Raw genomic sequence first — 15,839 nt, 5'->3', positions numbered from 1 at the left:
CCCTTCCGCCTCCAGATGTTGCGCGTTGACCCGTCAGCCTGAATCCGAGCGGCCTGTTTAGCCAGAAAACCTCCTAATGAGGGGATTAAATTAAAAGGTTGTGTAATCTGTGACCTCCAGTGGATCGATACGAAGCGCAGAAAGCCCCCCCCCCCCCCCCCCCCCCCCCCCCGTCCTCCACATCCTGTTCATCTTTGCATGACTGTTTTCTGTTTAAACGACAACACAAACACATTTTCACTCATTTCCTGTCTCACGTTCATAAAGCAGCCGAACTCCTCCTAATGATGCTACAGTTTGTGTTGGAAGATTGTTATCCGCGCGCGTGTGTGTGTGTGTGCGTGAGGACGCACGTCCCTGCAGGATTACGGAAGTCCAAACGGATAAATATGACAAATATCACTTGAATCCACAAAGTGGTGCTGATGATGCTGCAGGGATTCATCGTTGAGTATCACAGCGACTGTGTGTGTGTGTGTGTGCGTGTGCGTGTGCGTGCTGGTTCCTCAGTTCTTCTCTGCTTGTTAGCGTTCATTGATTTGCTGTGTGTGATGAGTTTTAGGGCCGTTATCAGTTTGGGGGGGGTCTCGGTTGGACGCGTTTGTCTCCTGACGGGTCCCGGTTGGACGGCTGGAGGTCATTAGCAACAGGAAGGGGCGGGGCATCCGGATGACGTTCTACCGGACCTCTTCTGATTACCCAACTTATTTTCTATCCGTCCATCTATTTATCCATTCCCTCGATTACTCCCCCCCCTCCCCCCCGAGCGGCTCTTATTCCGGTAATGGACAGATGGACGCTCCGACACGTTCCTTCTCATCCTGTAAATCCTGCTTCCTGAAAGGGAAACGAAACGTGGCACATTCATCAGGAGCTGCTGGAGGGACCCCCCCAGCCCCCCCCAGCCCCCCCAGCCCCCCAGCCCCCCGGACCGGTGCCAGTGCCGTAAATCTCCACGGTCCCTCTGCTTTACGCTCGACTGTGTGTGTGTGTGTGTGGATAACGGGGTGAAGCATGCCAGCCAGGAGACCCGTGGGAGGGGGGGGGGGGGGCTGCAATCTATAGAAACGCTAAATGCACCACTGGCACTGAGTGAATGTTGACAGATGGTGTGTGTGTGTGTGTGAACCTTTATTTAAACGTCCACCTCTTCCAGCGACGGGAGGAAATCATTTCATCCTCCTGGCTTAGAAATGCTCCGGTGGGGGGGTCCTCATAAAGCTTTGATCTTCCTCTCTGGGAAAGTCGCTCGCTCCTCATCCTCGGCTGTTTCCGTCGCTCTCTCCGTCAGCTGGTGAGAGCAAAGAGACGAACTCCCCAGAACTCTGGTTCTGTTGGACTGCGTGTCTGAGGGCGCTTCCTCAGGGGAGCCAATCAGAGACGGAGGATTTGTGTTCACGGTTTCCTCTTCTTTTTTCCACGTTGCTGCTCCGGACCTTCTAAATTTACTCCGGAGTCTCCGGAGACCAAAGTCCTCCGTTTCCTTAAAATAAACTTTGAACGCTGCCCAAAATGTCTGTAAGTGTTCCATTGTGTCCGTGGAGCCACCTGACCTCTCACACACACACGCACACACACACACACGCACACACACACACACACAGGAATGTTTACTCCGCCTCCTGCTTTAATAATGGCTGCTTTTGTCTGGAGGTCGTTTCGGAGTCGTGTTTGATCGATGCTCTTTGCTTTTGTCTTTTTTTTTCGAGGACATTTTTGGAAAGGGTGGGCCTTGTCCTCAGTCGTGTGTTAGCGTGCCGCGTGTTAGCGTGCCGTGTGTTAGCGTTAGCGTTGTTTAAAAACGGAAGGTCAAAGCTGAGAGGAATTTAGTGTTTGAGCAGAGCAAAGAATTCAGAATAAATCGATTTCAAAGATTCAATGTGATGAGACATAAACACGACGCCGACAGGAAGTACAGTCGACCTGCGACCTCTGCGACTCTGGACAGGAAAGGAGAACGAAATAAAGATCCTTATTGTCTGTTTGGGATAATGATCGGATCGGTCCCGGACCCCGTCCCGGACCCCCAGCCAGTAGGAGGAGCTGCATCCGGCCTGGACCAGCGATGCAGATTTCCTCGCCGGACTGGAGGCGTTTGTTCGGCCCACCTTTCCTCCCACCTGTCCTTCACCTTGTTTTTCCCTGCAGACTGTTCTCGCCACACTAAAATGTGTAGGTGTGTTCAGCCGCACTGCATTCTGGGAGTTTGTGGTGTCCGTTTCATTGTTCCGGGTCGTAGTCGTGGGGAACGTTTGGTTGGAGAAATCTCCGGCGCCGAGTCTTTCCCTCGATGTGATAGTGACTCTGTGTGTGTGTGTGTGTGTGTGTGTGTGTGATGAAGTGACTGTGATTTTTTTCCCATGAGTCTTAGCGTCAGCCGATTGCTTGATGGATGTCTGCACTGTTTAGACGTTTTTGCAGAATTCATGCAATTATTTTGTTAATTATTATTTTTTATTCTAAGCTTTTCAGCTTGTCAACAAACAAACAGAGATTAGCTTTAAAACTCACACACTTTATAATCCTAAAATAAGTCCATCAATCACGATGAAATTATTAATAAAAGGATTTTCTGAGTGTAAACAAGTCGGCACCAATCCTTAAAATAAATAAACAATGGACACACAGGACAAGTGGGCGGAGCTCAGGGCTCTGTGTGACCCCCCCCCCCCCCCCCCACACACACACTCCAGTAACACTGAAGGTCAAGCGGCCGCCTGCCACTGTTACCGTCAGGAGAAATGTCACCAGTGTTTTTATCTCTTCCTTTCCTTTTTCTTGTCCTCCTTCCTCTCTCCTTCGCCCGGCCGATTCTCCTCTCCTCTCCTCTCCTCTCCTCTCCTCCTCTCCTCTCTTCTACTTTCCTCTGCTCTCCTCCTCTCCTCTCCTCTCCTTTCCTCTGCTCTCCTCCTCCTCTCCTTTCTTCCTGATATCATTATAAGTTGTTTTTTCCTCCGATGTTTTGACGTTTCTTTGACGGAACGCTGCGTCGACTTCTTTCGGAGGCGGAAACAAAGGATCTCGCTGCATATCTTTCCTGTAATTGCTGCCGGGAGGCTTTTATTTTCCGCCTCTTTTCCCGAGGCCTCTCCGACGCCCACGCTGATGCAGCGAGCTGAACGGCTGCAGACGGGCTGTTCCTGGATGCGATGGAGCTTCTTGTCTTGGATCTTTGATGCTTTTCTTCTTCTATTTATAACGTTATCGGAAGCGCGGCGGCGGCTGATCCGGCCGTGCCTGGTCGGTCCCCACCTGGTCGGTCCAGGTGACACCTTTCGAGGGGCCGGAGCCTCGGTGCTGACTGTTTGAGGCGCGTCCCTTTTTTGGCGTCCGTGTTTTGCAGAACGTCACATTTGGTTTTGGTTAATGAGTCACCATCTTTTTGTGAACTCAGGTGTGTCTCAGCCAATCAGCAGCTCTTTGGACCGTCCACCTTTGGACTGAGACGGCAAACTGAGCAGGAGGCTGATTAAGGAGATCCAGCTCAGAGATGGATGTGTGTGTGTTGTGGGCGGAGCTAACTTTGAGCATATCAGTGGTAACATCATCTGATATGAATGTGAGGAGGCTGAGCTCTGGAGCTTCTCTCTCTCTCACACACACACGCACACACACACACACACACAGAGGACTGTACCCAAGAGAACTTTAACAACTGGTCATAAATACTTCTTGTTTTACTAAATGCGCTCTCACCCTTCAGGTGTGTGTGTGTGTGTGTGTGTGTGCGCGTCATTTCCTCCTCGTAAACCTGCAGCATAGCTTCAGCTCTCAGGCTCTCATCGCCCCGCTAATATATAATAATATAATATAATAATATAATGTCTTTTGTCACATGAATGTTAGCTTAGTGTAGCCACAGGAACGTATTTGTTGTCTGCAGTGACGTCATTGTGAGCAGCGTGTGACATCATCAAAGGCCATTACGTCATCCTGTGATGTCATTGTGAACAGCGTGACATCATCAAAGGCCATTACGTCATCCTGTGACGGAGCTGATTTGACGTTACCTGGCCGTCAGAGACCAGGAGAATGGAACTCGTCCTCAGCGCCGGCCGCTCACGAGGAGGTCAAAGGTCAAGCTGTCTTTTTATTGGTTTTATAGTTCTCGGCCTTTCTTTGGTTGGAAGTCAGAAACCGCCTCCCCTCATGCGTCCTGTCTGTCAATCGGTCCCTTTGTCCGTCAAACTAAGCAGCAGGACTCCATGTGACAATCCCATGATGAGGACGGGCACACACACACACACACACACACACACACACACACACACACACACCTAGGTCAATCACACGGCCAGCGTGAGGCCTCTGAAAGACGATGCCTCACGCTGGTGTTGAAGATGAAGCATCGGATCCGGTTTGATTTGGACTTTCAGATTCAGCTTCGTCTCCGTCTCTGTGAAACGTTAGCTCCTCGCTGGAGCGGCGGCGGCGCCGGGCTGAACCGGTCCAGAGTGCCGCCGTGGTGAAACACAGCGGCCTTCAAAAGGCACGAGTCTCTCGGCAGCTTTTACACCCCTCTTTTCCTCTCCCCACCCGGCTGCAGACCGACCAATCGGGTTCTTCCATCCTCGTTGCAGACCTGGAAGAAGGCCGGCGTGTTCCCGCTCCGTTGCTCTCGCCACACGCTAGTTAGCTGGAAGAAAGGAAATGAATGCAGCCGCTACGGTTCTCCTTATCTTAATGCCTCTCTAATTACCCTGGCCCCGCCCCCATCTCACCCCCCCGACGCCCCTCTTCATTTGGAGGACCACTCGACCTCCCCCATCGCTGCTTTAATTGTTCTGATTAGTTTCTCGTTAACGCTTTCATCTGCCGGCTCCTCCTCTCCGGACTGGAGGAGGAGGAGGAGGAGCAGCTTGTTTGAGATGGGAGGTCAGGAAGCGTGGACAGGTAATCCTTTATGCAGGTGTCGTCTCCGGGAGTGGAGCGCGGAGGCCATCTTCCTCCTTCCTGTTCTCCACCGCGTAATGAAATAATGACATAATTGGAGGAGTAATTGGAGCAACGGCGTTTTCTCCTTTCCTCCCGGTGACATCTGCTGGGCGAAGGGTTTCCGGCGACGCCACGCCCATCTGAGTTTCAGGCTGGCCCCTGTGCATGATGGGAAAAGCCAGTCTATGCCTCGTCGGTTGTGCCGCTGGTTGATGTTAGGGCGTGATTCGTCAGCCAATCAGAAAGCCCGACCTAGTTTTTATTCTTCCCTCGATCAAACGTTAAAGGCGTGGCCTCAGGTAAAAATGGGTTATCTCGCGGCTACGTGAGGGTGTTAATGATTGATTAAGCTCCGCCTCCCCACCAAACAAACCTCCCATCACGCCATGAGCATGTTTCCGTGAGGAGGCAGAAGGTCTTTTTTGTTTTACTGCACAACGCATGCTATCACGTGTCCTCGTCGAGCTAAACGCCATTAGCATGCTGTTTAGCATCTCCAGAAGGTTAACGGTGCATAAAGGAAGCTGATTGTTTGTTATTGGTGCTCGTGGTGATGACATCACATCAGCGCTGGCCACGCCCAGCGTCTTTCTGTTCCTTAAATGATCCCGTGCTAGAGTTAATTAGGTATTGATTTGTTCAGGGTCAGGCGAGTCGCCCGGCGCTCCAGATATTGGTCATGCTACATTATTAAAGTTCATGTATAAATGACCATCGGTCTCCGTCATAGTTCTGTTCAAATGACAGATGAAGATTCTTCACGTCACACGCGCGTTAGCACAGGATAGCATGCTAGCATTAGTCACCAGGTGGACGTGGAGGACCTCCTTTATTTCACGTGATTCCGTGTGCGTGTTGTTTGTGTGTATTTGCCGTGTGTCTGACTTTGGCCTACATTCGTGGAGCTTTTTGTCCGTTGCTCAGGAGACTTTGTCGCTGTAATCCCATCCAGCCAATCACGTCCCCTAATCTCGTTTGTCCGGTTGCACGCCCCGCGTACGGCGCGGTCCGTCCTCCTGCTGAACGCCTCCCCCGGATCCGGGCTCCGCTTGGAGTTTGACTGACTGCTGCTTTTTCCGACTGTAATTATTCCGGCTGACTTGAAAGCCGAGCAGCGTCTGAGCTGATTGGCAGCTGGAAAGAGAGAAAAAATGGAGGCTTCGGAAAATCTTTGAAGCTTCTTTTTTTTTTGTCATCAAAGCTGCCTTTGTAGCCTGCAGGAATGTAGCATGTTTAGCGGAAGTTCGTGTGCGTCTGTTTTTATGGCACTAATCTGGGAACAGCAGGGAAACAGAATACCTGTCCAAGCAAACGGAGTCCTGTCCGGTGGACCCGACCCACTTGTCTGGGGGTGATATTAACCGATCAGACGTTAAACATCATCAATCATCTGGTTAAAGCTATTAAACAGCTTAAATGTCTGACCTTTGACCTCTGATGTCTCCCTGCTGCGTCCGGTCCAAAGATCAGCTGTTTGTGGCTGAACTTGAACTCCCTGTGTGTGTGTGTGTGTGTGTGTGTGTACTGAATACTAGAATTACACACACACGCGTCTTTGTCTGATTCTCTCTGCTTCTGTTTCCCTTTAATGGATGGTTTGGGGGTTGGTGTGTGTGTTTGTGCGTGTGTGGGGGGGGAGGGGGGGTCAGGTTGAAACATGTAATATGTATTTATGCTTCTCTGTATGTGGTTGCCAGGCAACAGCAGCAGCAGGGTATTTACAGTTAATAATATAGCTGGGTGTATTAGGTAAGACGCTAATTTACTTTAAGAGCTGGAAGGAAAGGCAAAGTGTGTGTGTGTGTGTGTGTGTAGGTGTGTGTGTGTTTACAGTTTGTCTTTGAATGCTATTGTCTCCTCCCCCATAATCCGTCCCCCCCTCGCTGGTTTGATGCCATGTAAAACGGATTGTCCTGGGTTTACATCCAGCTGCCCTGAAGGTGGCGCCGCAGCCACCGTCCAATGATCTGACCTTGCTGCTTTGGGTAACGCCTCTCTTGTCTTCTTCTCAGGCTTCGAGAGCATCTTGGAAGGCTTGTTTGGGCCGGGACTAGCCGAAGACGTCGCCGTTCCCCGAGGTAAACCCCCGCTATAGGTAAATGGGAACATCCGGGTGTTGAATCCGCGGCGACGCCCACTTACCTCGGTCATGATTGAAGGCAGGATGTTTCCTCTAACAGAATTACCAGGAGACGGCAGCGAATGTCTTCGTCCCACTGAAGCTGTTTAACAGAACGCGGTCCAGGAAAGGGACAATTAGTCCTGCACTCAGGTGGACACGATCCGGTGGACACGATCCGGTGTCCCTGCAGGGACCGATCCCTGGACTCGTTTCTAGGAGTCCAGGGCGCTCTGAATAGAAGCAGATTCATCATGGCCTCTGTCGATCTGATGTCTCGCCACGCAGCAGAAACGGCACCAGAACAAGTTCACGGCCCTTCATAGTCACCATGACGCTGAGGGATTGTGGGTATTGGAGTCTTGATCTTCCATCTCTGCCCCCCCCCTCTCTTCCAGACTGCGAGCCGGAGGGTGTGTCCGACTGGTCCTTCGATGAGAACTGTCTTTTCTGCCGCTTAAGACGAGAGGAAGTCAAGGTAGGAGACGTCCCACCGTCCCCCTGACCGTTACGCGGTGTGTGTGTGTAGAAGGGGGAGGGGTGTAACTTAGCGACGCCCCTCAGGTTCTCACCAGATAAAAAGTGAGTTGCTTTGATGCACCCACAGTTCGGGGACATTGAGATCCAGACGAGACCCCAAAGGGGGGCTGCAGCAGATCCCCTTCGTGTCCCGCGTGAAATAATAAGCGCCGTCGCTGGCGAGGCCTCGCTGGAGTCCCCCCAATGTCCCCCCGGTGGAGACGTAGCTGTCCCGCCTCCACTCCTCCGTCTGGTTCTTCTTCCAGATTCTCATTCGTCTTGATTTGTCGGCCTGGGTTTCCTCCTCCCTGTTTATGGGAGCGGCGGCGGCGAGGAGACCGCGTCCCGGAACCGGACAGAACTCGATGTTTAACACGGAGACGGTTTTATAAATATATTCTCAATGTTTGTATTTAATGCTCATTAAAAAGACCAATCATCTTCGGTGCTTCAAAACGCTTCACGCATTTCCTCGGGGGGGGTCAGTCCTGCAGGGGGGTCAGTCCGGTACCTGGACTCTTTTTTTCAGAGGCAACAGGGACGACCAGGACATCTGGACTGATGCGTTCAGGGTCTGATGTGTTTGAGGAGCAGAACTTGAATCTCTCGTGTGTGTGTGTGTGTGTGTGTGTGTGTGCGTGCACCTGCAGGAGCGCGCCGTGCACGCCGCTGGAGGCGGCCAGGTGCTGTCGGAGCGTGAGGAGTTCAAGCAGGAGCAGTCTCGGATCAACCGGTTGGAGAGGCGGGCCCACGACTTCCTCGATGCTGTGTTCCACAGGAAAGGTAAGAAGAAGAGAAACGGCGGCGTGGCAACGGGGACGGCGTGGCAACGGGGACGGCGTGGCAACGGGGACGGCGTAGCAACGGGGACGGCAACGATGAAGACTGGCCCTCGTTTACACGCCATCGGTTCCTGGGTTCAGAGTGGGTCTTGTCTAAAAGCGTCCCGCGTTGTTCTCATTGAACATCGATGAAAGGAGGAGACACGTCCTCCTTTGTCTCCTCCGTCTCTGACAGTCTCACACTTGATGTCTCCTCGTTTTTAATCCCGTCCGTTAAAGACTTTTGGGACATCGATCGATGGCTTTACAACGCCGTCCAAACATTAACCTGAATTATTGCCCCTCGGGTTGGACTGTGGGACGTCGGTTCCAGTCTCTCACCTTGTCTCACCTGCTCAGAACGAAGGTGTCTGTCCGGCGATCCGGAGCGAGGGGGCGGGACCCTGACGTGTGTTCCTGTGTCTTGGTTCCAGACCTCACGCGTTCCTCAGAACCTCGCATTCCTCTCGTGGCTCGTGAGATCATGCAGCGAATGATCCGCCAGTTCGCCGCCGAATATACCTCAAAGACGACTCAGGACGACTCGCCGCCGCCCAACGGCGGGATGAAGGACCAAAGCCTGCCGAGAGTGGCGCCGTGCTCCCCCCCCGGGCCCCCGGCCGCGCCCGGCTCCCCGCTGTCATCCGCCTCCTCCTCACCGTCCCCGGCCTCGGCGCCGGCCCACAGCCACGCCTCCGCCGGCGGCGGTACGGAAGCCATTAACGGTGGGGGAGGAGCTACGGCCGCCGCCTCTGCACAGAATCCCGTCCTCAGCAAGCTTCTCATGGCCGACCAGGACGGCCCGCTGGACCTGTCCGTCAAAAAGAACCAGGATGACCCGGAGCCCGTCCAGCAAGGTGAGTCAGAGGGTCGGGTTGGGGGTTGGTTCTGCGGGTCAGAGGGTTGGGTTGGGGGTTGGTTCTGTGGGTTGTCGGGTCGGGTTGGGTGTTGGTTCTGCGGGTCAGAGGGTTGGGTTGAGGGTTGGTTCTGTGGGTTGTCGGGTTGGGTGTTGGTTCTGCGGGTCAGAGGGTTGGGTTGGGGGTTGGTTCTGTGGGTTGTCGGGTCGGGTCGGGTGTTGGTTCTGCGGGTCAGAGGGTCGGGTCGGGTTGGGTGTTGGTTCTGTGGGTCAGAGGGTCGGGTTGGGGGTTGGTTCTGTGGGTTGTCGGGTCGGGTCGGGTGTTGGTTCTGCGGGTCAGAGGGTTGGGTTGGGTCGGGATTTGGTTCTGTGGGTTGTCGGGTCGGGTTGGGTGTTGGTTCTGTGGGTCAGAGGGTCTAATGAAATACCTGTCGTCTCCTCAGATGGCGTTCTGGATCTCTCCACCAAGAGGAACCACAAAACCAGTCCCCGGTTCTCGGCTGCGCCCGGGGTCAAAGGGTAAGACACCAGGGTCAGCGGGTCGGTGAGCCCGGTCCGAACACGCCGTTTAGTTTCTGACTGTCCTCCTCAGTTGGACGTTTGTTTATTACTTGTTTCAGTTTAGCTTCCTCCTGGCTCAGGACAGTTTGCTGGACGGTCCACGGCGAGTTCCGTTTCCCCGGCCGGGTCCACGGCGAGTTCCGTTTCCCCGGCCGGGTCCACGGCGAGTTCCGTTGCCCCGGCCGGGTCCACGGCGAGTTCTGTTTCCCCGGCCGGGTCCACGGTTGCCGTGGCGTTCTCCCCCGTCGTTGACCTGACTGATCATCGTCTCTTCTTCCTCCAGACGCTCCCTCAAAGTGCAGCAGACCCTGCGGGAGGAGGAGGAGGAGGAGGAGGAGGAGGAGGAGGAGGACGGACTGAGGGAGAACTCCTTCACGCCCCCCTTGGCCCGCTCGCTCCGCATCAAGGAGGAACTCCTCAGCCAGAAGCACCGCCTGCTGCGCCAGCCTGCCGCTCTCTCATTGGCTAACCTTGAGTCGGCCTCCTTGCTCGGACAGAAGGGCTCCTCCTCGTTCTGGGGGAGCAGGGCCCACCTGGACGGCGTGCTGAAGCTAAAGCAGGCCGGTGGCGCTCTGGGCGGGGCCCTGGGCGGGGCCCTCAGCGACCTCAAAGACCTGCCGGCGTTCCTGGAGAATCGCCACGGAGCCTTCTCGCTCAAGAGTTCCCTCCAGCACCACCACGGCGAGGGCAAGCGGAACCAGGGCCACTCGCCCCCCGTCGATCTGAAGATCCCCCAGGTCCGGGGCATGGACCTGTCCTGGGACGCCCACGCCCCCGACCTGTACAGCTACAGCGCCACGGGGGTCGGGGGTAGCGAGAACACCCTAAGCCGGAAGCTGAGGGCCATCCTGCCCAAACAGAACCGCCGTGGGGCGAGCCTCGGAAGCCTGCTGGACGGCGCCGCCGACTACTGGAGCGCCGACTTGGACCACCCGAGTTCTGGGCCGGCGTTCTCCACCTCCGACGCGGAAGGGGACCCCAACTCCAAGCAGCCGAGGAAGAAGAGGGGCCGCTACCGGCAGTACAACAGCGAGATCCTGGAGGAGGCCATCGCCGTGGTGATGAGCGGGAAGATGAGCGTGTCCAAGGCCCAGAACCGGTACGGCATTCCGCACAGCACCCTGGAGTACAAGGTGAAGGAGCGGCTGGGAACGCTGAAGAACCCCCCGAAGAAGAAGCTCAAGCTGATGACGAAGACGGAAGCAGGAAGCCCGGAGCAGGAGAACCCCCGAGACGGCGGCCGGTCGCCGGCGGCGGCGGCGGCGGCTGAGCTCGAGGACGACGTCAAAGAAGAGCCCGAGGACAGTTTCCAGCCCGTGGACTAAACGACCGCCGCGAGCTAAACGACCGCCGCGAGCTAAACGAACGCCGCGAGCTAACCTCAGTCGGAAGACTTGCGTGACTTCACAACTTTATTTGTGCCAATTTACTTTGCGGTAACTGAGTGAGCACAAGCGCAGACGATGCGAGGAGGACTCTGAACGCGAACCGGAGCGAGAGAACCAATCAAATCAGCCGCCGAAGCGTTAGCTTAGCATTTATATCCAGGGGCTCGACAAACGCAGCTCAAGTTCAGCCACCATTTATGAAACGTTCTTACGCATGCTGATGATCCTCAGCCCGAAGCCCCGCCTCCTGGCCCGGAACCCGCGCTGCTTATAAATGCAGACCGGACTTTGGACCGTTCCATTTTGTAGAAAGAAAAACAAATGGGGGGGGGACGATATTATCTCCTTAAAAACTGACCAGTGAGTAAACGGTCATTCGCATCCGAGGCCAACTGCTGGGTTTCCCTCGCCGCCAGGCGGAAGCCCGTTCCCTCGCCGCCAGGTAGCCGCGACGCTTCGACTGCACACCTTTCCCTTTCCTCCTCGTGCTGTTCTGCTAATCTCGTCTCCGTGTGGACGGAGGCCTGGCCCCGCCCCTTTTTGAATGAGAGCCGACTCAAAGTCGTTCAGGGATGCATGTTCGTGTTTCGTGGACTCTACTGACTTCTGTGACATCACTTCCTCCTTCGCCACCCCTCCGTTCGGTTTCTTTTGCACTACGCTCACAGACCAGGTTACCTCGGCGTCGTTGCCCTTGCATCGTGCACTTATTATGGTCTGTCTCTGGAGCCCGGTGGAAGCCTGGCGCCGGGTCGCCTGAGTCCGCTGATCCAGAACCCGGGGGCCTTTTTCTTGTTGTTTCTTTTTGCCGCGGGACGATGGGGGGGGGGGGCGCTCTGCTACCTCATGGACGTCCTCAGCGTCTCGCTGCTGATCCTCGCCCATCCTGACCGGACGAAGGTCATTCCAGGGTCAGAATGTGTTTCTTAAATCAAATTAAACCGGAGCCACTCGGCTGATGAATTCTAAATGGAATGCAGCCGGGCCTCGCGTGACGCCGCCGTTAAACGAAACCCCCGTTGACATGACGACGCGTCCGCAGACAGAGCGCCGCCGCTGAGCGGGGCCCGGCCGCACTTCCTGTTACGACAGTTTTAAAGGCAGTTTATTGCAACCACGTGCATCTATAGCGCGCCGGTGGGGGGCGGGGCATATTTAATAGATTGTAAATGATTGTGATTTTTGGGCACTTTCTTTTCTCGGGGTCACTGAGGCTGACGTGGGTTTCAAAAGCTCCGTTCCTATTGGACCTATAGACAGATAGGAGGGCGCTCACGAACGCCGTCGCTGCGGGGGGGGGGGTCACGGCTGCTAACAAACACTGACGCTGTGTTTGGGCGTCGAACTCGCGCCGCTACACTTCTGAAATAGCACTTTTCACAAATACGAGAAAGACAGGAAGGAAGCTGTTGGAGGTTCGTCACGTGGCGCCGCTCCTCTCCGGGGGCGAAGGAGCCGGGAGCGGCGAGGAGGGCGGCGAGACCGATTAGCTCCACCGTCATGGCGTCCTCCATCAGGAAACGTTTGCTTTGGTTCTGGTTCTGGTTCTGGTTCTGGCGTGGGCTTGCCGGTTTGGCCTCTGTTCAGATGAAGTGATGCTGATTCCCTCCTGTTGAATTCTATTTATTTGATTTGTGTGATTCTTCTCTTAAACGGCGTGCACCGGATCCGACGTTGATTGCCCCCCCCCCCCCGGAGGCCGGCGTGCATGAAACGCGTCACACTTTGACAATGCGGAGCATCCAGAGTGTCTAAAGGTCGTCGTGCATCGAGTCGGACCCACCGACGGACAAGGCTCTGATCCGGTAATGAAAACAGGATCATGAACAACGGGGGGGCGCTGGCTATGCCAAAGCGGAGCTAGCGCCCCCCATGGGTTTGCACTTGAACGACTTTTGCCGTTTTCCGTCGGTGGGATTGTCGCAGGCAGACGTTTCCTCCGTTTAAGCGCTATTTATTTACGCGTGTTTGTTTTTCTGTTGTCGTGTGGTTAACGCCCCCCCCCCCCCCCCCCTGTCCCAACAAGGGACCCTCCTTGCACCCGAGTCTCGCCGCTGTCGCCGCCCTCATGCAGTGGACGCACGATGAATGTAAAGTCGACCCCCTGACCTCCAACCGGACCTGAGCATGAGGCGGCGCCGCCCGTCCGTGCCCGGCTGATGCTGATGCCTTTGTCTTCACGCCGCCGCGGCGCGCTAACAGTAGCCTCCAGTACTGTAAACCTCTCAGGGTCGAGCCGACGGGGGGGGGCAGCCGTGGAATGGCACAGACTTACTACCTGTAATGGATTTATAGACTTCTATCTCAAAGCCGCCCCCCCCCCCCCCCCCCCCCGGTACCTCATCCTCAGACCCAACGGCGTCTGTCCGTGCCTCGTACTTCGTGTAAACGCCACCCGGCGAGGGGACAGCCGATACTCTGGGAAACGCTGATTCCTTTCTGTTGGGGTTTCCCTTCTCTTTGTGTCGCCTCCGTCTTGGGGGGGTGGGGGGGGGGGGGGGCTTCAAGTGTCTGACTGACCAACATTTGCCACCTTACCTTCTTTCAGGTAACAAAAACCTTTAAAAGGTATTTAACAGATTTATAGAAAAGCAGAACGAGAGCCCCCCCCCCCCCCCCGTGGAAAGACGGCCTTTCCTGGTCGTATCTCCGGGCGGTGTCGGATGGGACGGATGCTGGCCTCCCGTTCGGGGTTCAGTCATCCGGTTTCACCCTGGAGGCGAGAAGTCGGGTCGGCCCCGCCCTGGTTTTTTGGTGCGCTTTGTTTTTGGGTGAATTTAGCAGTAACACAACTCCAGGTTGAAACCTGACGGGAGGGGGTCAGAGACCCGAAGGACACTCACACACATGAAATGTACCTTTATATGACAAAGCTATATACGTAGGAATATATCTTTATTAACTTTATTACATCTTCAGGTAAACGATCGATTTCTCTGTAACCTCACCTGGTCGTCGTTGTGACCGACATCGGTCCAGCGTGGCGCCGCGCTGCATGTCCGGTTGTCTTACCTCAGGTCCGACCCCCCCCCCCCCCCCCACACCCCCCAGCAGAAACACAAACACGGAAGAATCAGGATCTTTAGTGCAGCTCGTTCCAGGATTGTGTTGCAGGCAGACGTTTCCTCCGTGCTTCTCACGCCTCCTCATCGATGTGGCGTTCTGAGGGGGCGGACTCAGTGCGAGGTCAGCAGAATAAAAGTTAGTGAAGGTCGGCGGCGTCGCCACGGCAACGCTGACATTCACTTCACATTCATGGATTTCTGCACATTACAAAAAGGCTCTGAGGTCCAGTCAGACCCCGGGGGGGGGGGGGGGGGGGGGGGGGGGGGGGGTCACTGAACACCATCACCCTCCCCCGGGGGGGTCACTGAACACCATCACCCTCCACCTCTTTGTCTGTCATCTTTTCACAGATGCGCCGTACATGCAGTACGCCTAGTATTCCCTGCAGTACGCCTAGTATTCCCTGCAGTACGCCTAGTATTCCCTGCAGTACGCCTATAGTATTTCAGCCTTCATGAATACTTCATGACGCTCGCCGTTAACGCGGCGTGATGTTTCTGTGTCGGCGGCGTGTTTTTAGAGTCTGGGCTTGTTTCAGTTTTTTAAATCTCTCGCCGTGTTTTTGCGTTTCGACCTCGCCCCCCCCCCCCTGAAGCCCCCGCGACCCGCAGATACCCGCAGCAGCCGGGGTATTTATAGCCCGGCTGGCTAATCGATCGTGGGGTCAGACAGACGGGCCCTCGCTGAGCGGATATCGGCGTTCAGTCCTCCAGCCCAGGAAGTTTGGCGGTACAGAAGATGAAATGTCACGCAGAACGGCGCCCACCACCTCCGACTCAGAATGTCTTCGCTTGCGAGGTCTTTCAACGCCTCTTTCATTTCTTTTTGACGGATTCTCAACGTTATTTTCAGCCAAATACTTTCTCAGTGCTTTATAAACCGCAAGGATTGTAAATATGAGCGTCTGTGTTGGCGCTCGCCTATCGCCTCGCCGGACCTCGGGGACATGATCTCGGAAGACTTCGACGTTACCTTCCTGAATGTCAACATTTCGGAAAGCTGCTCGCAAAAAAAGGAAAGGGGGGGGGGGGGGGGGGGGGGCTTTGACTGAATCCTTTGGGGAAGTAGCGCTAGGCGATTGATTTTACTTTCAGTCTTTGATCATGTTTCCATCTTGGTGTGCAAAAATGTAAAGAATGACAAAAAATACTTACAACGCAGAATACCTCAGAAAAGAAATCCATGTAACCATGACAACCTCCTGATGCTGTCCGTCCACGCTCAGCCGTTGTCCTTCGTCTTTATCGGACACGTCTCGCAGTTTCCCAGACAAACACTCCCACGAAGGAAAGTCGCCCAGAAGATTATCCGCTCTGATTGAAACGCGGCTTTGCAGAAAGAAGGAAGCCCCCCCCCCCCCCCCCCCCGCGGCTCCTTTTACCTCTTTATCTACTATATCGTTGTTAAAAACTGAATGTAAAAGTACAAAAAAAACCACAAACACAAATAACCTCTAATTTAACTATACATATTTAAGACTAAGAAATACTACATGTGCATATATATATATATATATATGTGTGTGTGTATACCTATACAAGACCAACACAGACAAACACAAATGTATATACAAA

The 15,839-nt window shown here is 54.7% G+C and overlaps 1 protein-coding gene across 1 annotated transcript in view; it reads left to right on the top strand.

The window, feature by feature from the left end:
- lcor (ligand dependent nuclear receptor corepressor) overlaps nt 1-11,136 on the top strand; it is an 11,294-nt gene extending 158 nt beyond the window's left edge. The window contains exons 2-9 of the mRNA XM_068751410.1: nt 3,484-3,496; nt 6,708-6,738; nt 6,948-7,013; nt 7,453-7,532; nt 8,224-8,356; nt 8,829-9,251; nt 9,694-9,769; nt 10,095-11,136. Coding sequence (XP_068607511.1) covers nt 3,484-3,496; nt 6,708-6,738; nt 6,948-7,013; nt 7,453-7,532; nt 8,224-8,356; nt 8,829-9,251; nt 9,694-9,769; nt 10,095-11,136 — 1,864 coding nt within the window. The remainder of the gene's footprint in view (nt 1-3,483; nt 3,497-6,707; nt 6,739-6,947; nt 7,014-7,452; nt 7,533-8,223; nt 8,357-8,828; nt 9,252-9,693; nt 9,770-10,094) is intronic.
- Nucleotides 11,137-15,839: the final 4,703 nt, after the last annotated feature.

This window comes from Brachionichthys hirsutus, chromosome 17, assembly GCF_040956055.1.
Source record: "Brachionichthys hirsutus isolate HB-005 chromosome 17, CSIRO-AGI_Bhir_v1, whole genome shotgun sequence".
NCBI lineage: Eukaryota > Metazoa > Chordata > Actinopteri > Lophiiformes > Brachionichthyidae > Brachionichthys > Brachionichthys hirsutus.
This window is presented reverse-complemented; position numbering and strand designations above follow the sequence as displayed.